The sequence below is a fragment of the Mastomys coucha genome, unplaced genomic scaffold (genome assembly GCF_008632895.1).
Source record: "Mastomys coucha isolate ucsf_1 unplaced genomic scaffold, UCSF_Mcou_1 pScaffold16, whole genome shotgun sequence".
NCBI lineage: Eukaryota > Metazoa > Chordata > Mammalia > Rodentia > Muridae > Mastomys > Mastomys coucha.
This window is the reverse complement of record NW_022196898.1, coordinates 105,801,679-105,818,203: the sequence shown is the minus strand read 5'-3', so window position 1 is coordinate 105,818,203 and position 16,525 is coordinate 105,801,679. Positions and strand designations below refer to the sequence as shown.

At 36.1% G+C, this 16,525-nt stretch overlaps 1 protein-coding gene across 15 annotated transcripts in view; it reads left to right on the top strand.

Moving 5' to 3' along the window:
• Positions 1 to 16,525, top strand: part of Lrrc7 (leucine rich repeat containing 7) — a 483,929-nt gene that overhangs the window by 269,953 nt on the left and 197,451 nt on the right. For all 15 annotated transcript variants that reach the window (XM_031375980.1, XM_031375979.1, XM_031375984.1 and 12 more), the window contains 2 exons: positions 10,990 to 11,079; positions 13,909 to 13,965. In XM_031375980.1, coding sequence (XP_031231840.1) covers positions 10,990 to 11,079; positions 13,909 to 13,965 — 147 coding nt within the window. The remainder of the gene's footprint in view (positions 1 to 10,989; positions 11,080 to 13,908; positions 13,966 to 16,525) is intronic.

The window sequence follows — 16,525 nt, the reverse complement described above, 5'->3', positions numbered from 1 at the left end:
AAATGTGATGCAACAAACAAAATAATGTGCTTCAAAATCAGAATTGCTACATCAAAGTGCAGTATGGGAGAGGGAAACAAATGCAGGCCTTGAAAATATTCCCCCAAATATATACCAAATGCATTTTATCAGCATCTCAGCATAATGGATATCACTAGTTTCTGCCACTAAGACTGGGAGCATTCCCTAAAGACACACAGCACAGGGTGGATGAAGAGCTGGGCTGATTTTTATGTTGCTTATTTGGTTTTTTGTTTTCTTTAGTTCCTTGATTCTAATACATAGTCTTGTTAGTGATTGTAGCAAGTATTTTAATGTAGACATCAAATTGAAAATTACATCACACCCACAGCCAAACAGTGGATGGAGTTTGGAAATTTTTATGACAGAGAAGGGGGAAGGATTTCAGGCTCTGGAGGGGATAGGAACTCCACAGGAAGACCAAAAAAGTCAACTAACCTGGACCCTGCAGGGCTCCCAGAAACTGAAGCACCAACCAAGAGCATACACTGGCTGGACCTAGGCCTCCCCACACATATGAAGCAGATGTGCAGCTTGTTCTTCATGTGGATCAAAAACAACTGGGCTATTCCAAAAGTTGTTGCCTGTCCATGGGATATGTTCTTCTAGCTTGGCTACCTTGTCTTGCCTCAGTGGGAAAGGATGCACCTAGTCCCAGGGAGACTTAATGAGCCAAGGTAAGGGGATACCTAGGGGGGCCCCACCCTCTCAGAGGAGAAGGGGAGGAGAAGGAAGGAGGATTGGGGATGTGGTAAATGGAAGGGGGCTGTGAATGGAATATAAAATGAATAAATTAAAAATAAATAAACAAACAAATAAATTGCTAAGAACTTAAAAACTAATTTTATTGTAGCTAAATTAATTTCATATATTTAACCTTGTAAAATATTTTAAATAAGCTATTTCATCAAAGACTCTTAACAGTTTGAATAGTTAAATAGCTTGGGAGATTATAAAATTATAGTCAATAGAACGGCAAGTTTAAGTCACATGGCATTTTCGAGTCAGACTTTTACATTATATAAGTAAACATTTTTGGTCACAACTGAGTACACATTGACAGGTTAGCCATGAACTGTAATAACTATAAATTCAACATCTCAAGGACCCCCTTAGCCCATCTTTCCTTTCTAGAATGCCTTATGAATGGCTGGTGTCTGTGTCAGACTGTTTTTACTCATTTTACTGCCCACCTCTTGGTCTACACATTGGCCCTTTTATTGACAGGAGCATCCCATGTAGAGAGATCACAGGACTCCTGTGACCATTGATGGGAGCTAAGATTGTTTATAAGCACTGCTGGTAGAAACTGTGTGGAGACATTTGAGAGATTCATGCTCAGGTGTCACTTGTGTTGCCTAGAGTAGTTCAGGAGGGAATACAGAATTCATATACTTGAGCTTAAAAGAAACTTATAAGCTTTTTGCAAATGGAAGCTATTTCTTTACCACCATCCACTGCTATCCACTCTGATTTCTGCAGTTTCAGTCAGTCTGGTAGATATGCTGTCTCCTTGTAGTTTTAATTTACATTTATACTGTCTGATCAGCATATTTCTCTGAATATTAATTAAATGTATTGTTTCCTTGGCAGTGATTCAATTTTTTAAATTTCTTCATGACTTTCCTTTCAAATGCTAAATTATAAGCTATTTTCAGATTCCGGGGGCAGTATGAATCCTAAATCTGTGGTTTGTTCCTTCTCACTCTAGTACCCTTCACAGAGAGACTTTCTGTTTGTATGAAGCCCTGTTTAATTAATAACATGCATCCTAGCTTCTGGCCTAAGAAAATTCTGCCAAGTACAGAGTCCTGCTGATATCTCTGAAGCTTTTCCTGGAGCTTGCATAGCTCAGGCTTTCCCTTAGGCTTAGGATTCTCGCCAGAGCTAACCTCTGCTTACTACTGGGATGTATTGGACATGAGATTTTTTTCTACTGTCCAAGCATCCAATTGCTTCAGATCATTTGTTGGGAAAAGTACCCATTTTAGTGCCTTCACTAAAAATTAATTGATCGTATGTGTTTGGGTCCATTTGTGCTCTCTGTTATGATATACCACCCTGAATGTCTGATACCCTCTCATTTACAAATATATAGTGCCATTGCAAATCATTTAGCCAAGTAACATGAGCCCTCATTAAGTTTCTTCTTCATCATTATCACACAAGTTAATCTATGCCTTTTGCTTTTCTATATAAATTTCACAGTCAGCTTTCTAGTTTCTCCAAACATATAAAAGTCTGCCAGGATTTTGACAAGTATTGCACTGATCAGTAGCTTGAAATTAATACCTGAAATATTGAGAACTTTAACTCAAAAAGTGTCTTCAAACCATCTTTATATCTTTTAAACTTTTTTCATTTTTTATACATTTTTACATGTAGATACAACATCTTATTTATTTTCATAAGTTTACTTTTTATGCCATTGTGGTTAATTTTCATTATCCCACTTATTTTTTGCCATGTATATAAATACAATAGATTTTTTATGTATTTGTATGATAAAAGCTAACTAAATTTCATTTCATACTGCTACTGGTCTGTTTCTGATCATTTACAGATGAAGAGGTTCTGAAGAAGCAATCGTGAACCTGTGAATTTTTCTTATTTCATTATTTCTATCTATTTGCTGAATACTGACTTTGTCTTGAAAGACCTCTTCTCACACTGAATAAAGAAGTAAAAACAGACAACACTGCCACTTTTTCATTATCTGCCATTGTTTCTTATTTTCTCTTATAATTCTCTTATTTTCTCTTTAATGTCCCATAACTGTGGCTTTCACTCTATTAGTATCTTGCCTATAGGTCATCCCAGTGAGATTCATTCAAGGAAATGCAGTCTCTGTCTCGTGGCCTGTGTTTGTGGGTTGTTTTTTTTTTTTTTTTCTGTTTCTAGATTTTATCAATCCTTTATTCTGTGTTACAAAGCCACTCTGCATTTTTGGGAAGTTCTTATGACAGAGGTCTTATTCTGGGTACAAAAGTATGTATTAGTTTCCCTCTGTGTAAAAAATGCTCATGAGGTTAGCAGCTTGCTTATTTGCCTACTGGCTTATTGTTCCAGAGTCTATGGTTCAGGAATTTCTACATAGCCAGTTCTAGCTGCTTCTTTATAGTGTCACCTCCAGGAGCCAAGGGAAAAGCTGAACAGTATCTTCAGGGGGCTTAGATAGATAGGAATCTACTCCAGTGCTCACTCAAACTATTGTAGAACATCATCCTCATTTAAGAAGGTGAGATTCCAGCTTTCTGCTGGCCACTCCTACAGGCACTATCGACCTCTCAAAGGTTCTCCCTGCTCTATAATTATGTCCAGTTGCAACTTGCTACCCAGCATCTGGTCATCACAAAGTGAAGCTAAGTCAAGAAGAAGGTTACAAACATGGCCCTCACTGTACAGCCACATGGTGTAAGCTGATAAGAAATACCAAATCCTGCCACCATACACTAGAGCCATCACACCCTTGGTATCTAGTTTGAAGAGGGCTTATTTTATTGAGTGTTGAATTTTTTCAAAGCTAATCTCTAGGATCGGTGATCACTTGGCTTTCCTTCCTCTGGTTTTATGGTGAGTCACATTGTTCAATGTTTCCTATCAATTACACTTGCCAGGAACAAACTTTATTTAGTCATGGGAATTACTCATTTTTATGCTCTATTGCTCTGGTTTGCTAACATATCCACTAATGTTTTGTTGATTTCATAAAGTATACCCATCAGATGTTCTACTAATTCCTTTGTCCAGATTGTTATCAAGGTAAAACTGATTCCATGTAGTGAGTTGGGAAATTTTCTCTTCAGTTTGCTATAGTAATTTACACAGAGTTAGTTCTATCTCTTAATTAACCCTTGGTGAAGTACACAGGTGCAGCTATTTGGCTGAGAATTTCCATTATGACTATTAGCCTTTCTTTAATAGCTAATGAGCTATCCAAACTAGCAATCTGCAGCAACTGTTTTTCAGGAATCTCCACTTTGTACAAATCATCTCTTGATGTTTTCAGTAAGTTTTCCTTGGTCCTCAACTATTTCTATGTCTGTAGCTCTAGTGTTCTTCTTTCTCTCATCACTGGCTTTGAGTCTTATTGTATGGCTTGATCATTCTGCCTACCAATTTATCAATCAGGTTTATTGGTCTTTTCAAAAGACTGGTTTGCTTTTACTGATTTTTCTGCATTTATTTCTTTAAAATTTTTTTCAGTAGGATATTTATGAAATATTAAGTGATAAAAACTTGTAACATAAAAATTATGAGTTTTAGAGTCACTGCTTTGCTATGCTCTCAGCCATAAATGAATATAATCAAAGTAAACCTGAAAATAACGTCTTGGTGAGAAGGCAGAGCCCAACATTTCCTGAGAAGTCCTGCCTCTCTGGCCTCTAACTACATAGCTTCATCTTAGTTTCCACAATGACTTCACTAAGTATGTAGCTACTGTTATTGACTTTTGTCATAATAAATAACTAAAACTCGTATTTAACTACCTCATTCTTTTCACTATGAAGCATCTTTGTTATAAATTACAGATACGTTTTCAACTTTTAAGAATATTCAGAACATGTCTAGAGAGATGGGCCAGTGAGAGGAGCAGTTCCTGTGAAAATCCCCAGCACCTGTGCATAGAAGTGCGCGTGTGTGCCTGTTACTCCAACTTGAGGGCACAGAAACAAATGGATCCTAAAGACTCTCTGACAGACAGACTGGCAAAATGAAGAGCTTACGCTTATAATAGAAATGCATTGCCGGGCGGTGGTGATGCACGCCTTTAATCCCAGCACTTGGGAGGCAGAGGCAGGCGGATTTCTGAGTTCAAGGCCAGCCTGGTCTACAGAGTGAGTTCCAGGACAGCCAGGGCTACACAGAGAAACCCTGTCTCAAAAAAAAAAAAAAAAAAAAAAAAGAAAAAAAAAAAAGAAAAAGAAAAAGAAATGCATTAAAATAAATATTCAGAGTTCAGTACCAAGGAAGCCAATACTGTGCTGCTGCACAACACCCTGTGGGAATGTGGGAGGCTGCACAGCATGGCCTCTGCTTCTTTTGGTGTTTATCACAGGGCACAATTAGCACTAACTCCTCCTTTGCTCTCAGAAGTGTCTGAATATGCTCTAGAAATTATGTAGTCACTGTTTATACAACAAAATCACAAAAAAAATTATAAATAAAAGGAAAAATAGATACCCATTTCTCATTAAAGCAATTTTTTGTATTGTTTAAAAATAGGAAAATAATTTTTAGAAGACAGGTGAAATGCAAATCATGGCTGTGTAAGGGAGGTAGGACTGCAATTCAATTTCCCATTATTTCCCCAAGTGTTCTGTATATATTGATTTCATGATTTAAAGTTATATAAATAAAAGTATATATAAATGTCTTCCCAATTAGAGAAGTTTTTGCATTGACTCTTTAGTTACAACGTATAAAACTTACTTTGGTGAGCCTAACTGATTACAGGTCTGATGCTTAAAATACATTTTCAGTTAGTTCCTATAAAAAAACACAATAAGAAAACAGGAAGGCTGCAGCAAAGCTGTATGTAGTCAGTCTTAAAATTCTCATTCCAGTGATGATAATAAGCAGTTATAAAAAGTATTTAAAGCAGTGTTTAGTTAAAATGGGAAGAATAAAAACACCATAGAGAGGAAATGTCATTGTTACTTCATGGTCTCACCATGGAACAAGAATTATTTATTATGGAGACTTATCTGAGGAGCTGGTGCTAGAATTACCATTTCTGAGTAAGGAAACTGAGTCTGATTGAATTATTTTCAAAGATCTCACAGATATTAGCAGAACAGTAGTTCAAAACCAAGATTTCTGGCTCCAGTGTCAACACTCCGGGGCTGCATGTCCAAGTAGCTCTCATGACTAAGGACATATGTCTGTCATATACTGAGGGTAGAATATATACAGTTTAATTCAAGACATTAAAAAAGACAATGTTTATGTTGCAGAATTGTTTAATTTTTTAAGACTTTAATTTTCAAAAATCAGCTAACTGTGGAAAGCCATCAAATTATTTAAGGAGTAAAGTCATTTCACTATCAAAATACTGCTTACTGTGTATGATATTGGCTTCTACTGAATAGTTCAGATGCTAATGAGAACCCACGAAAGCCTTCTTATTGCTTGTTACAGGATTTTTTCTTCCTCAGTATTTTAGGCATTCTGATGAAAACAGAAGGTCTCATGAGTGGGATTAGTCCCTTAGAAAGTACAGTTGTGACATAAAGTTAACAAAAGTCAAATGTTTTCTCAAGTAAATTTACTTACTACATCTACCACCTTGATACCACCTAACCCACTTTATTGTCTATACTTTCACAATATAGAAATATGTGGTTTAGGACATTTCTTATCCTAAAGTGCTATGTAATTATCCTTGCTAAGAATAAAAACTTCTTAGTGCTACTACAAGCAATTGCTAGAAGCTTCCTACTGCATACATGAGAACTTCATGAGGAATATGAAAAGACCTTAATTTTCTATCTCATGTAGAGTCATCATTGAATTACTATTGACATGAATTGTGATTAAAGATGTAATCCTGGGAAATATATCGCAACACTCCACACCATACCATACCATCATTCCCAACTCTGTGTTTTTAAGTAAGAAAGCCCCATGTAAAATGTCAGCATATATGTGTATAACGATGCTGAAAATAATCTTACAGCGGGTTTTTTTTCATGAAATTTATGTCTGTTAGTCCAAGGTTTCATTTTAAATAAGCTTCATATGGTCAGTTTTTAATCCTAAAGAAATGTTCTATCATCGTGAGTTTTCAAGTTGTATAAACATTGCCACAGAAACAACAATAGAAAAGCAAATTATTCATAAGAGTAAAAATTAAGATGCCGTGTAGTGCCCACCAATGGACAGAGGACCAAGGAAGGCCCATGCTTCAAAGTGTCCCATAACTAGAAAGTTTGGATTTTCAGTCTTTTTTTTTTTTTATTAGCAGTGACCTTTCCCCTCAATTTATTGAGACAGAGCCTTGCTATGTAGCCTGTGATATCCTTGAATTCACAGCCCTTCTGTCTGACCCCACACATGAGTATTACAGGAGTGCATGTCTATTCTGAGCCATAAGTGACTTTTGAGATAAACTGTCAGGTTCCTCACGTTTATATGTGTTTGTGTCTGTTCCTTCCTCTAAAGTCATAATCAACTCCTTCCTTCTTGCAATATCAAAGGACAGTGGCTAAGCCTCATTAGAAATATGTTTAATGTCTTTGCCACTGCCAGAAAATGTTCAAGTAGTAGACTTGCAGACCCCAGTATATGGAAAGGAAGGCATGAAGAACAGTCACTATTCGCTTCAGGTAAAGTTTTCTGTAGAGTCAAGGCCATACCTTTAAGGCAAAAGTTCAAAGCTGCCAGGCAGTGGTGGCACACACCTTTAATCCCAGCACTTGGGAGGCAGAGGCAGGCAGATTTCTGAGTTCAAGGCCAGCCTGGTCTACAGTGAGTTCCAGGAGAGCCAGGACTACACAGAGAAACCCTGTCTCAAAAAAAAAAAAAAAAAAAAAAAAAAAAAAAAAAAAAAAAAACAAAAAACAAAAAAACAAAAAAACAAAAAAACAAACAAACAAAAAAAGAGTTCAAAGCCTTATAAGTGCAGTTCCCTATAGATGTCCTCAGATGTTTATTCCCAGCACTGTCCCATGAACTCACTTTGAACTCAGTGTAAACTGTCTGGGATCTGCACTCCAAAACCTATATTATCTCCCCATACCCTTTCCTGTTTTCATGAATCTCACTTTCCCAAAGAATAAAGTTATGGAAATATCCTCCTAGAAGTTATATCTGAAAACAAATCTACTTTAAAGTCCAAGCTTGAGCAAAATAGTGCAGAATAAAATGACCAATACAAAACTAGTGCCCTGGGAATGTGTAAGGAGTCACTATGCAAATCAACATCAAGCGATTGTGTGTAACGTTGCACCCAGGTTTGGTCTAGCAAGCCAATAACACCCAGTGTTAGGGAGACTTCAGCAAGAGGATTGATTGGAGTTTGAAACCAGCTTGAGCTATATAGTGAAATCAAAACCAGTCTGAGATGTATAGCCAGGTACTGCCTGTCTCAAAGCAGAGTAGGAGACAGAACACTAGCTCAGTGAGTAAAGCATTTGACCAACAAGTCTGGCATCTTCGGTTCAATCCCCAGATCTCACTTAAAAACAGAAGGAAAGATCAAATTTGTCCTCTGACATCCACACACACTGTGGCATGCCCCTCCATAAGAAATAATGATAACAGTTTTCAACTTAATAAAATACTAAAATTTAAGTTGTTTTGGAAAAAGAAGAATGACTGAAAGTGGCAGAGAGACAGTTAGGAACTAGTAAGAGAGGGAGAGAGGAGTGGGAGGAGAGTGGACAAAAATCTGTAGATAATAGTTACATGTGGGGAGATGTTCCTGTGGGGCTGCCAATCTGCATAATCAGCATGCTAATAAAAAAGTAATAAAAGAAAATTATTTCCGAGAAGGGAATTCTGTGTTTAGTTTGGGTTGACACAAAGCAGGTGTGAGAGTGAATGTAGGCAGAATATGCTGGCAACAGTCCCGGGAAATACATCTTGAGCCCTCAAGATCTCCACTGGACTCAGTCTCATGGGGATGCTTTAAGGGCATAAAATTCTACAGAGCTGTACACAAGGCAGATGAGGAAGTGAGCTATTTCACACCTGCTCCACAGTAGCTAAGAATTGGCTCTAGGATATTCTGAGGCCCTGGCTGAAGACACCATCCTGCAGGGGACCTTGTTGGGCTCAATGTACAGAAAGCCACAGGCTGTAAGTCAGAGTAGAGATGTATGAAAACAACAAAAACGAATAACCATGTTTTCCACAGAAGATGAAAATCAAAATCTGACTGTAACTGATCACTGAAATTATCATTATATTAATAAGAAGTAAAACATACAAATATTTTATATTATCAAATTTATAAAAAGTGATATTAAAAGAAAAACTAATGAAACCAGGAATCAAGAAGGATACAGAGAGGGGCTGTACAGAGGCTCTGCTTTAAGAGCATTGGCTGCCCTGGCAGACGGCTCAGGTGTGGTTCTCAGTGACTACCATTTTTAAATCTAGTTTTATGAGATCAAATGCCCTCTTCTGGTCTCTTAAGGCACTGAATTCAAATAGTATACAGATATATTTGCAGACAAAATACCTGTACATATGGAATCAAGAAAGACAAGGACAAAGAAAAAGAAGCTCTTATAGAGATACTTTGGGTTATAAATGGATGGAGCTATGAACAAATTTGACTATCCTTGGTACATTTAAACATTCATTCCAAACAACTCATTATTGTTCCTTTTAGGAAGGGCACATACGTGCTCTCTAGTGAAGGAACATTGGGATATGTAATCAAATGACTTTACAGAAGCAACATTTTATGACCACAAAAAAAATCTGAAAATAACTATCCTTCATTTACAAAAAAAAAATGTTAAACCATCTGTGTTGTATCTGCATAATGACAGGGCATTCTAAGACATTGGACAGTTACTATCCAAATGAATAAATATGAAAACTATAAAGCTATTTTTAAAGCCTCAGTAAATATAAACAGTATGATTTGATATATATAACATGCTAAAAACAAACAAATTTCTTTGTTTTAGGGAGTTAAATAGTTATATAGTAAAAGTATTAAAAACTAAAATCAATGAGCATTTAAGAATTTGTAAGCTAGGCCAGGAATGAAGGTGTATGCCTCAGAACTTGAGAGGGAGAAGCAGTTGTGAGTTCAAGGCCAGCCTGGTCTATATAGAGAGTTCCAGGTCAGCCAAAGCTACACAGTAGAGACAAGCTGGAAGATGCATTCAGGGAAAGGCACAGGTGGCATCCGCAGTACTAGCTGTTTCTTTATTCTGTTGTGTTTGAAACCCATGTGTCGTGTTCCTGCAGTGGATTAGGGAGGCTGCAGTAGAAGTAAAGGGAATGTCTGTCAGTGATGACAACAGTTGCCAAGCAGCTTGAGATGCAGAGTAGAGGGCAGAGGAGGCTTGGGGACCACAGGCCAAAAACACTGGAGTAGGAGACATCAGTGAGTACAGACAGCTGTTCTCATGATGTCAGCAGGGAAGAAGATTAAGAGATGAGGAAAGACAGCTTAGAAATATTTACAGAAGAATGAAGTCCAGACTAGACTCTAAAGATGTTAAAGTGTTAAAATAGAAGTACAGTTATAGGAAAAATCCAATATTGTTTCAAGGAAAAGACTCCTGGGGAATACTTTAATTAAACAGGGAAAAAAAGATTTAATGTTTCAAGTAATTGTTTCATCTAATTTCTAAAATTTCATTAAAGGTTATTTCTCACTTTTCAATGTCACTTATAGCCATTATGATTATGTTAAAATATATGCCCAATGTTCTTGCTGGTCTTTAACTAACAGGACCTTAGACCAGTTTTGCATTTATACATACAGATTAATCTGACATTGGAGGAACTATAGGAGCAGGAGTCAGCTCAGTCCCTTTCCACATGGGGCAGGCTACACCATCCTGATGATAAACTGTGAGAAATGTTAGGGACTAACTGAATTAGTTGTGTGTCAATAAGTCCTTGTGTGACTTGATGTGACGGTTCTAATAGGGGAAGTCTCTGTTCATCTTAAAGTTGTATGGTCATTCAGCTGAGATTTCCATAAGAACATCTTGGCTGGTGCAAAAGGTGCAGCCAACAGTTTGAGATTCCGCTCTCCATAATAGTAATTTCAGCTCCAGGGAGGAGCATTGGAGAGGGGAGTCATATATTTTAATAACAAGTAAAAGTTTTAAAACTTCCAGCTGTAAAATTATATGCTCAATAAATTCTTCTATTACTGACACCAAAGGAGAATTTGAAGACATATTTCATTTCCCTTTTTCCTTCTCTAAGATATATTCTTGGTATTTCTTTAGCAACATTGATGTAGTAACTAACACTTTAACTCCTTTTTAGACTACCCGATGGCTTCACGCAACTTCTTAACCTGACCCAGCTCTACCTGAATGACGCCTTCCTTGAATTTCTTCCAGCTAATTTTGGAAGGTAAGAATAAGAGATATTACTTGTGTAATCTCATTTTGCCTCTGCCAAGTGCTTTACCAGTATATGAGTGACAGGGCTGATTACAGTTGGGTCTCATTAGTATACAATAAATATTAATTAAATGTTCTATAATAATTAACATAAAATTAAGTCTTCACATAATATTGTCATAAAATAATTTTAGGTGAGTTAAAATTAAATATAAAAATGCCCCATATAATATGAGCAACTGCAGGAGGTTGTTCATGGCTCTTAGATTGCAAAATTCCTTCATAGTCAAGGAAGCAGAGGAGATCATTGTAAATGTGTAGACAGTCTTGGCCAGCAAAATGCTTTCAGAAAGAATAATAAAATAAAGTAAAAATTGTTTTCATTGTCTATGAAAACAAATAACATCCTTAATATATAAAGTCCTTACAAATGAGCATGAAGACTGTGATACTGGGAAGTATGTGGGTGGCTGCACAGACAACTTGTAATAAAATGTAAATAGATAGTGAATACAGGAGAAATGTCTGTCTCTACAAATATCCAATGCAATACAAATTAAAATGACAACAAGAGACTTCACTTGTCCTAGCTTCTGAAACCAACGTACTTTACTGAGGGTAGTAATATGTGCTTAAAGAACTTCAAAAGTAGTAATGCTGTTACCTTAAAACTTGCTACTAAAAATGTCTCAGACCATATTTGGATTTTGCAGACAAGTACATTTTTTACTGTTGACAAAATAAAGACTAAGAAATCACATCTCTGTCTAGGAGCTTGGCTGACTCTGCTGTGGAGCTCCTATGTAACAATACTGTGCAGAAATGATTGACCATGTATGAACCCCTAGATAAAGCTGGGAAGGTTTATCTAGAAAAGTATATAAACTGTTTTTCCAATATAAATACATGAGACAAAAGGCTAAAATTCTAGGTGACTTTGATTTTCATTCATATTTTGTTTCATATCTTCAAAGGTATTTTCTTATAGAACATATATCTTATAAAGATCAAAGTCATTCTAACATCATTATAAGCCTTGGTTGATCATTTTTAAATTGTGAAAATGATTAACTGGGTGTTATTCAGCACCTGCCTCTTGACAGAGGTGAAGAAGACATCAGGTAGCATGATGAAATCAACTTATACACAGTGTTCTCCCTTACATGCTGTAAATGGCCGAGACCCCTTCACTTCTGTAGGTGAAGATATCACAGTATTCTAAACCACACACATGAGGGAAATTACAAGTCATTGATTTGTAAAAGAGTGTTTCCCCAGCTCCATCTACCTTGTAGACTAGAATTATCCTTTGAATATCAACTACAGCACAATGTTCTTTAAAATGAACAAAGCATAAAATATTTATGACACCCTAAGACACTTTTTGTCTTGATGTTTTTTGTCATTTCTCTTTAAGTAGTTTTAAAATGAGCATGAGGTTTATGCCAACAGGATATATAATACCAATACTAAAGCTACTTTGAATTAGAATTTGTTTTGTGTAAGTTACCAAAATATGCTATTTTAATAACATGCAAATATAATAATTTATAATAATTTATAATCTAAGTGGGTTTTCAAGTTCAACTACTAGGTGGTTTAACAAAATGATGCTCAAATTTTCTTCCAGCCTGAAACTTGCATTTTTAAAAGAAAGAGTAGATTTCACTATACTGTCAATACTATCACTGCCACTGGGATGTGAGGCTTTCAGATATCTAAGATAATCTCATGACTGTGTACTGAAGCATGTTATTTAATAAAGAATTAAAGTTAACTTGAGATGTAGAGAGAAGAAAAAGGGAAGAGGCCTAGATAAATACCTAAAAGCACATTAAAAATAGATGACAGATGAAGTCATTTAAATAGATTGTCCTTCAAAATTAAGATTTTGGAAAATCCAATTGGTACTGGTTTTACAGTAGTTTTGTGAGAAAAAAATCAAGGCTCAGTCTGGTCTTATACAACAGTGTGTGTTCCTGATGGCACACCTTTATGTCAAGTGTGAGGTGCCCTCCTGGAATACAATGGTACTCAAGCAGCAAGAGAGGTACCCTCCAATCAGTACCATCACAGACAGAAAACCGTCAGGTTCCCAAAAAACCTTTTCAGAAAGGGTAAAATGTGAACCTTGGAGTCAATAAAGCATGGCACACAGAAGTGCTTCCATTGTGCCTTTAGTGAGATCAGCGAGAGCAAGCACTTCACCACAATTTGTGATGTGCTTGAAATTTGTGTTACGAGCATGATATCATTTACAGTATTCAACCTGAGGATCTAGTGTTATTGATGAGGAAACTAAAGTTAGGAGGATAACAGGGTTGACTAGCTTGCATAATCTGTCATAGAGACAGAATATTCATGTACCTGTCTTCACAGCAAACTGAGGCCTCTTACCTCTGTCTTTCTTTCAGGTCTGTCTATGGTCTCTCAATAAAAAACATTGCTATATCCCATTAAGCATAATCTAATGAGCACACAGACTTATTAAATGTAAAAGTAAATGGACTTTTATGAAACATTAGAAACTTAGAAAGCTGGAATTCAAAGATATAATCAAATATGTTTAGTTTTAGCATTTTGCCATTGGACAGGGGTGATGGAACCCTGCATATTATCAGCTTACATATTATTTAAAATCTGGCACAAGCTCATGCAGGGTGCATAGGCATACATGCAAGCAAAATACCCATACTCATTAAAATAATAAATAAATATCTGATACCATACTAAAACAGCTAAGTATTTCTGTCTAATTAATGGTAGTGGTTGTCTACTTTGCTGTGTAAATGCTTTTCTATAGAAACAGTGATGAGTAATTTTAAACTCTTCTTTACAGACTTGTAAAATTGCGAATATTGGAGTTAAGAGAAAATCACTTGAAAACTCTACCAAAGTAAGTGACAGCATCTTTTCCAGGATCTCTGTTGTGACTTTTCACTGCTAGAAAAATACCTCTTTGATTTTATTATGGCAGCTTTGCCATTTTGAGTGTATGTTTTACACATTCTAATTAAAGGCCAAATTCTACAATAAACTGTAGACTCATGTGAAGTAGTAGGCTTCCTGCTTTGCAAACCAGCTCACTGGCAGAGGTTTGCTCATGGCTAAAGAGTCTTGACAAAATGAGTCTGAACCAGCATCTGTGTCATTCTTACAATCAGAGCCAGTTTCCTAGGCTTCAGCCTCAGACACTTCACACCTCAGGTTAAACTGTGAATTGAGACAGTTTACAGTTGTACATGAAAGCCAGAAATTTTTAAGGGAAAAAAAAAATTAATTAAAGTGGTTTAGCAAGTTAAAAAGAAAGGGTTCTATTCACATATTCTTTTAAACTGTTGCTACTAACCAGTCTATTTAAAAGGTAGTTTATATGAATATTCAGAACATTCTAAAGCAAAAACTAATTTTACACAGCTTTGTAAAGTACTTTGTTTTTCTCTGCTTTCCTTCATTCATGTACAATAACAGGATTTGAACTATACAAGAATAATTGTTTTCCAAGATCAAAATGTATTTGCAATGTTTTTTTTTTTTTTGCTCAGGTAAAATGATGTGCTTTGTCTGGGTGGTGGTTCAATGTATATCTTGTTACTATTATTGCTTTACTTCAGTTCTGCAAAGACAGCAAGTATATCAATTTATTTCCAAACTTTCAACAAGGCTCAAATATATTACTCTGCCAGATTAAAACTTAATCTTGCTTTTTCCTTTTTAAATATATTCCTTCAGCAAATGAGGCTAAATATACTGATAAGTTAAGTCCAATTATGTATGATATAATTCATGAACATTTCATCACTGCTATACAGTGCATGGATATGGTGAGGAGTTTCAGCCATGCTCTAGAGTCCACTTAGACAGACACATGGAAGAAGCATGTGTGTGATTCTTGCTATGTGGCAGTTAAGAAGAAAGTTTCAAAAGGGAGAGTGTGTTCTATAGTACAGCATGCTGTGGGTAAGCAATACCTTTCCTGGACCAGAATCCTAGACAGGTAGAAATGGGGTAGTGTGTGTTCAGTGTTAGTCTCCTACACAGAAAGCTACTGCTACTATTTCATCTGGGTGGCTTTTGCTTGACACTTTGAAAACCAAAACAGACCCAGGTGGAACATGAACTAAAAGGGAAGAGCAGTGATTGCTTACATCTGACTGTATGCATTCAGTTCTGGGAGAATACACTAAGAGTTCAGAGGGGAAGGGGCAGCCTCCTCATATAAGGCTTTCAATTTAAAATATAAAATAAACCCAATATAAGTTGTAAGAATTTTAGTACTTTTGATGTAAGTCATAATGTGTAAGATATAACTAATATCAATTCATAACATGGACTTCATAGGCAATGAGTAACAGTACTCTTAATTGATATGTGGGTGTTCAATGGGTTTTCATACTACCAGCTGTATTAAGTAAAATTAAGTTAAGTTGAACAATCTGCTTGGGCTGTTTGGGAATGCAAATCATTGTCAAAGTCTCTTAGAGAAGGATACTGAGTGTTTTTGGTAGGACTGCTGACCATGTCACATCTATAACTTTTATATTTTAGAAACATTTTAGAGCTATTTTTAATTCAGAATATTTGTTATAGCTGTGTCAACAAGAATCTAAGAAGCAATATATAGTCAGAGAATGCATGGTGCTTTAGTTTAGTTTTGACATCTATGGAATAAAAATTACATAAAGACATTCTATTGAATAAAGTAAACTATGTTTCTACATATAGTCAACTATTTATTCACCATCTGGACCTGTAACTTAGAAGTACATGAGAGCTTTGTACATTTCTATAGTTTGCTTTTCCAATGAAAAAAAAATAAATGCAGTTTAAAAAAAACTATTTTAGTTTCAAAATAACTTCTCTGAGAACTGAGAGCTTGTGGTTTCCTTGGAGATACAAACAAGCTGGAGAATGTTGGTGGGCCTTTACTTTTTGTTTGTTTGGTAGGTAGATAGGTTGGTTGGTTGGTTGGTTGGTTGACCTTATTTTGTCTTACAGGCTACAAATGCCATGTAAGAAATGCCAAAGTATATAAGAACTGTGATAAGTAACATTAGAATACATTCCTGTAGTACTGTAATGGGCTTTATATGCAGGGAACCTAGGATCTGTGTCTTGGTTCAAAACTGCAAGCATAGACAGTCCATGTCTGCACAATGTTCCCTGAGAGTATCAAATAGGCCCTCAGACATCTGATTATAAACTCATTGAAATTTGTTAAGTCAGCTGGATGTGGTGGCAGAAGACACCAAGCATCTGAAAGAAGAGTATATAATACAAAGTAAAAACCTTGACATTCAATAATACTATTTCTTAAAGCACAAACAATTATTCTGTTAACAGTGTTCTGGGTGGTAATCTGAAAGTGTGAGACCATTCAGATGAATGTTAGATGTGAAAGGAAACCTGCTCTGTTTGCTTCATTTTGCTTATGTTTAGTTGCCTGTCTCTTCCTT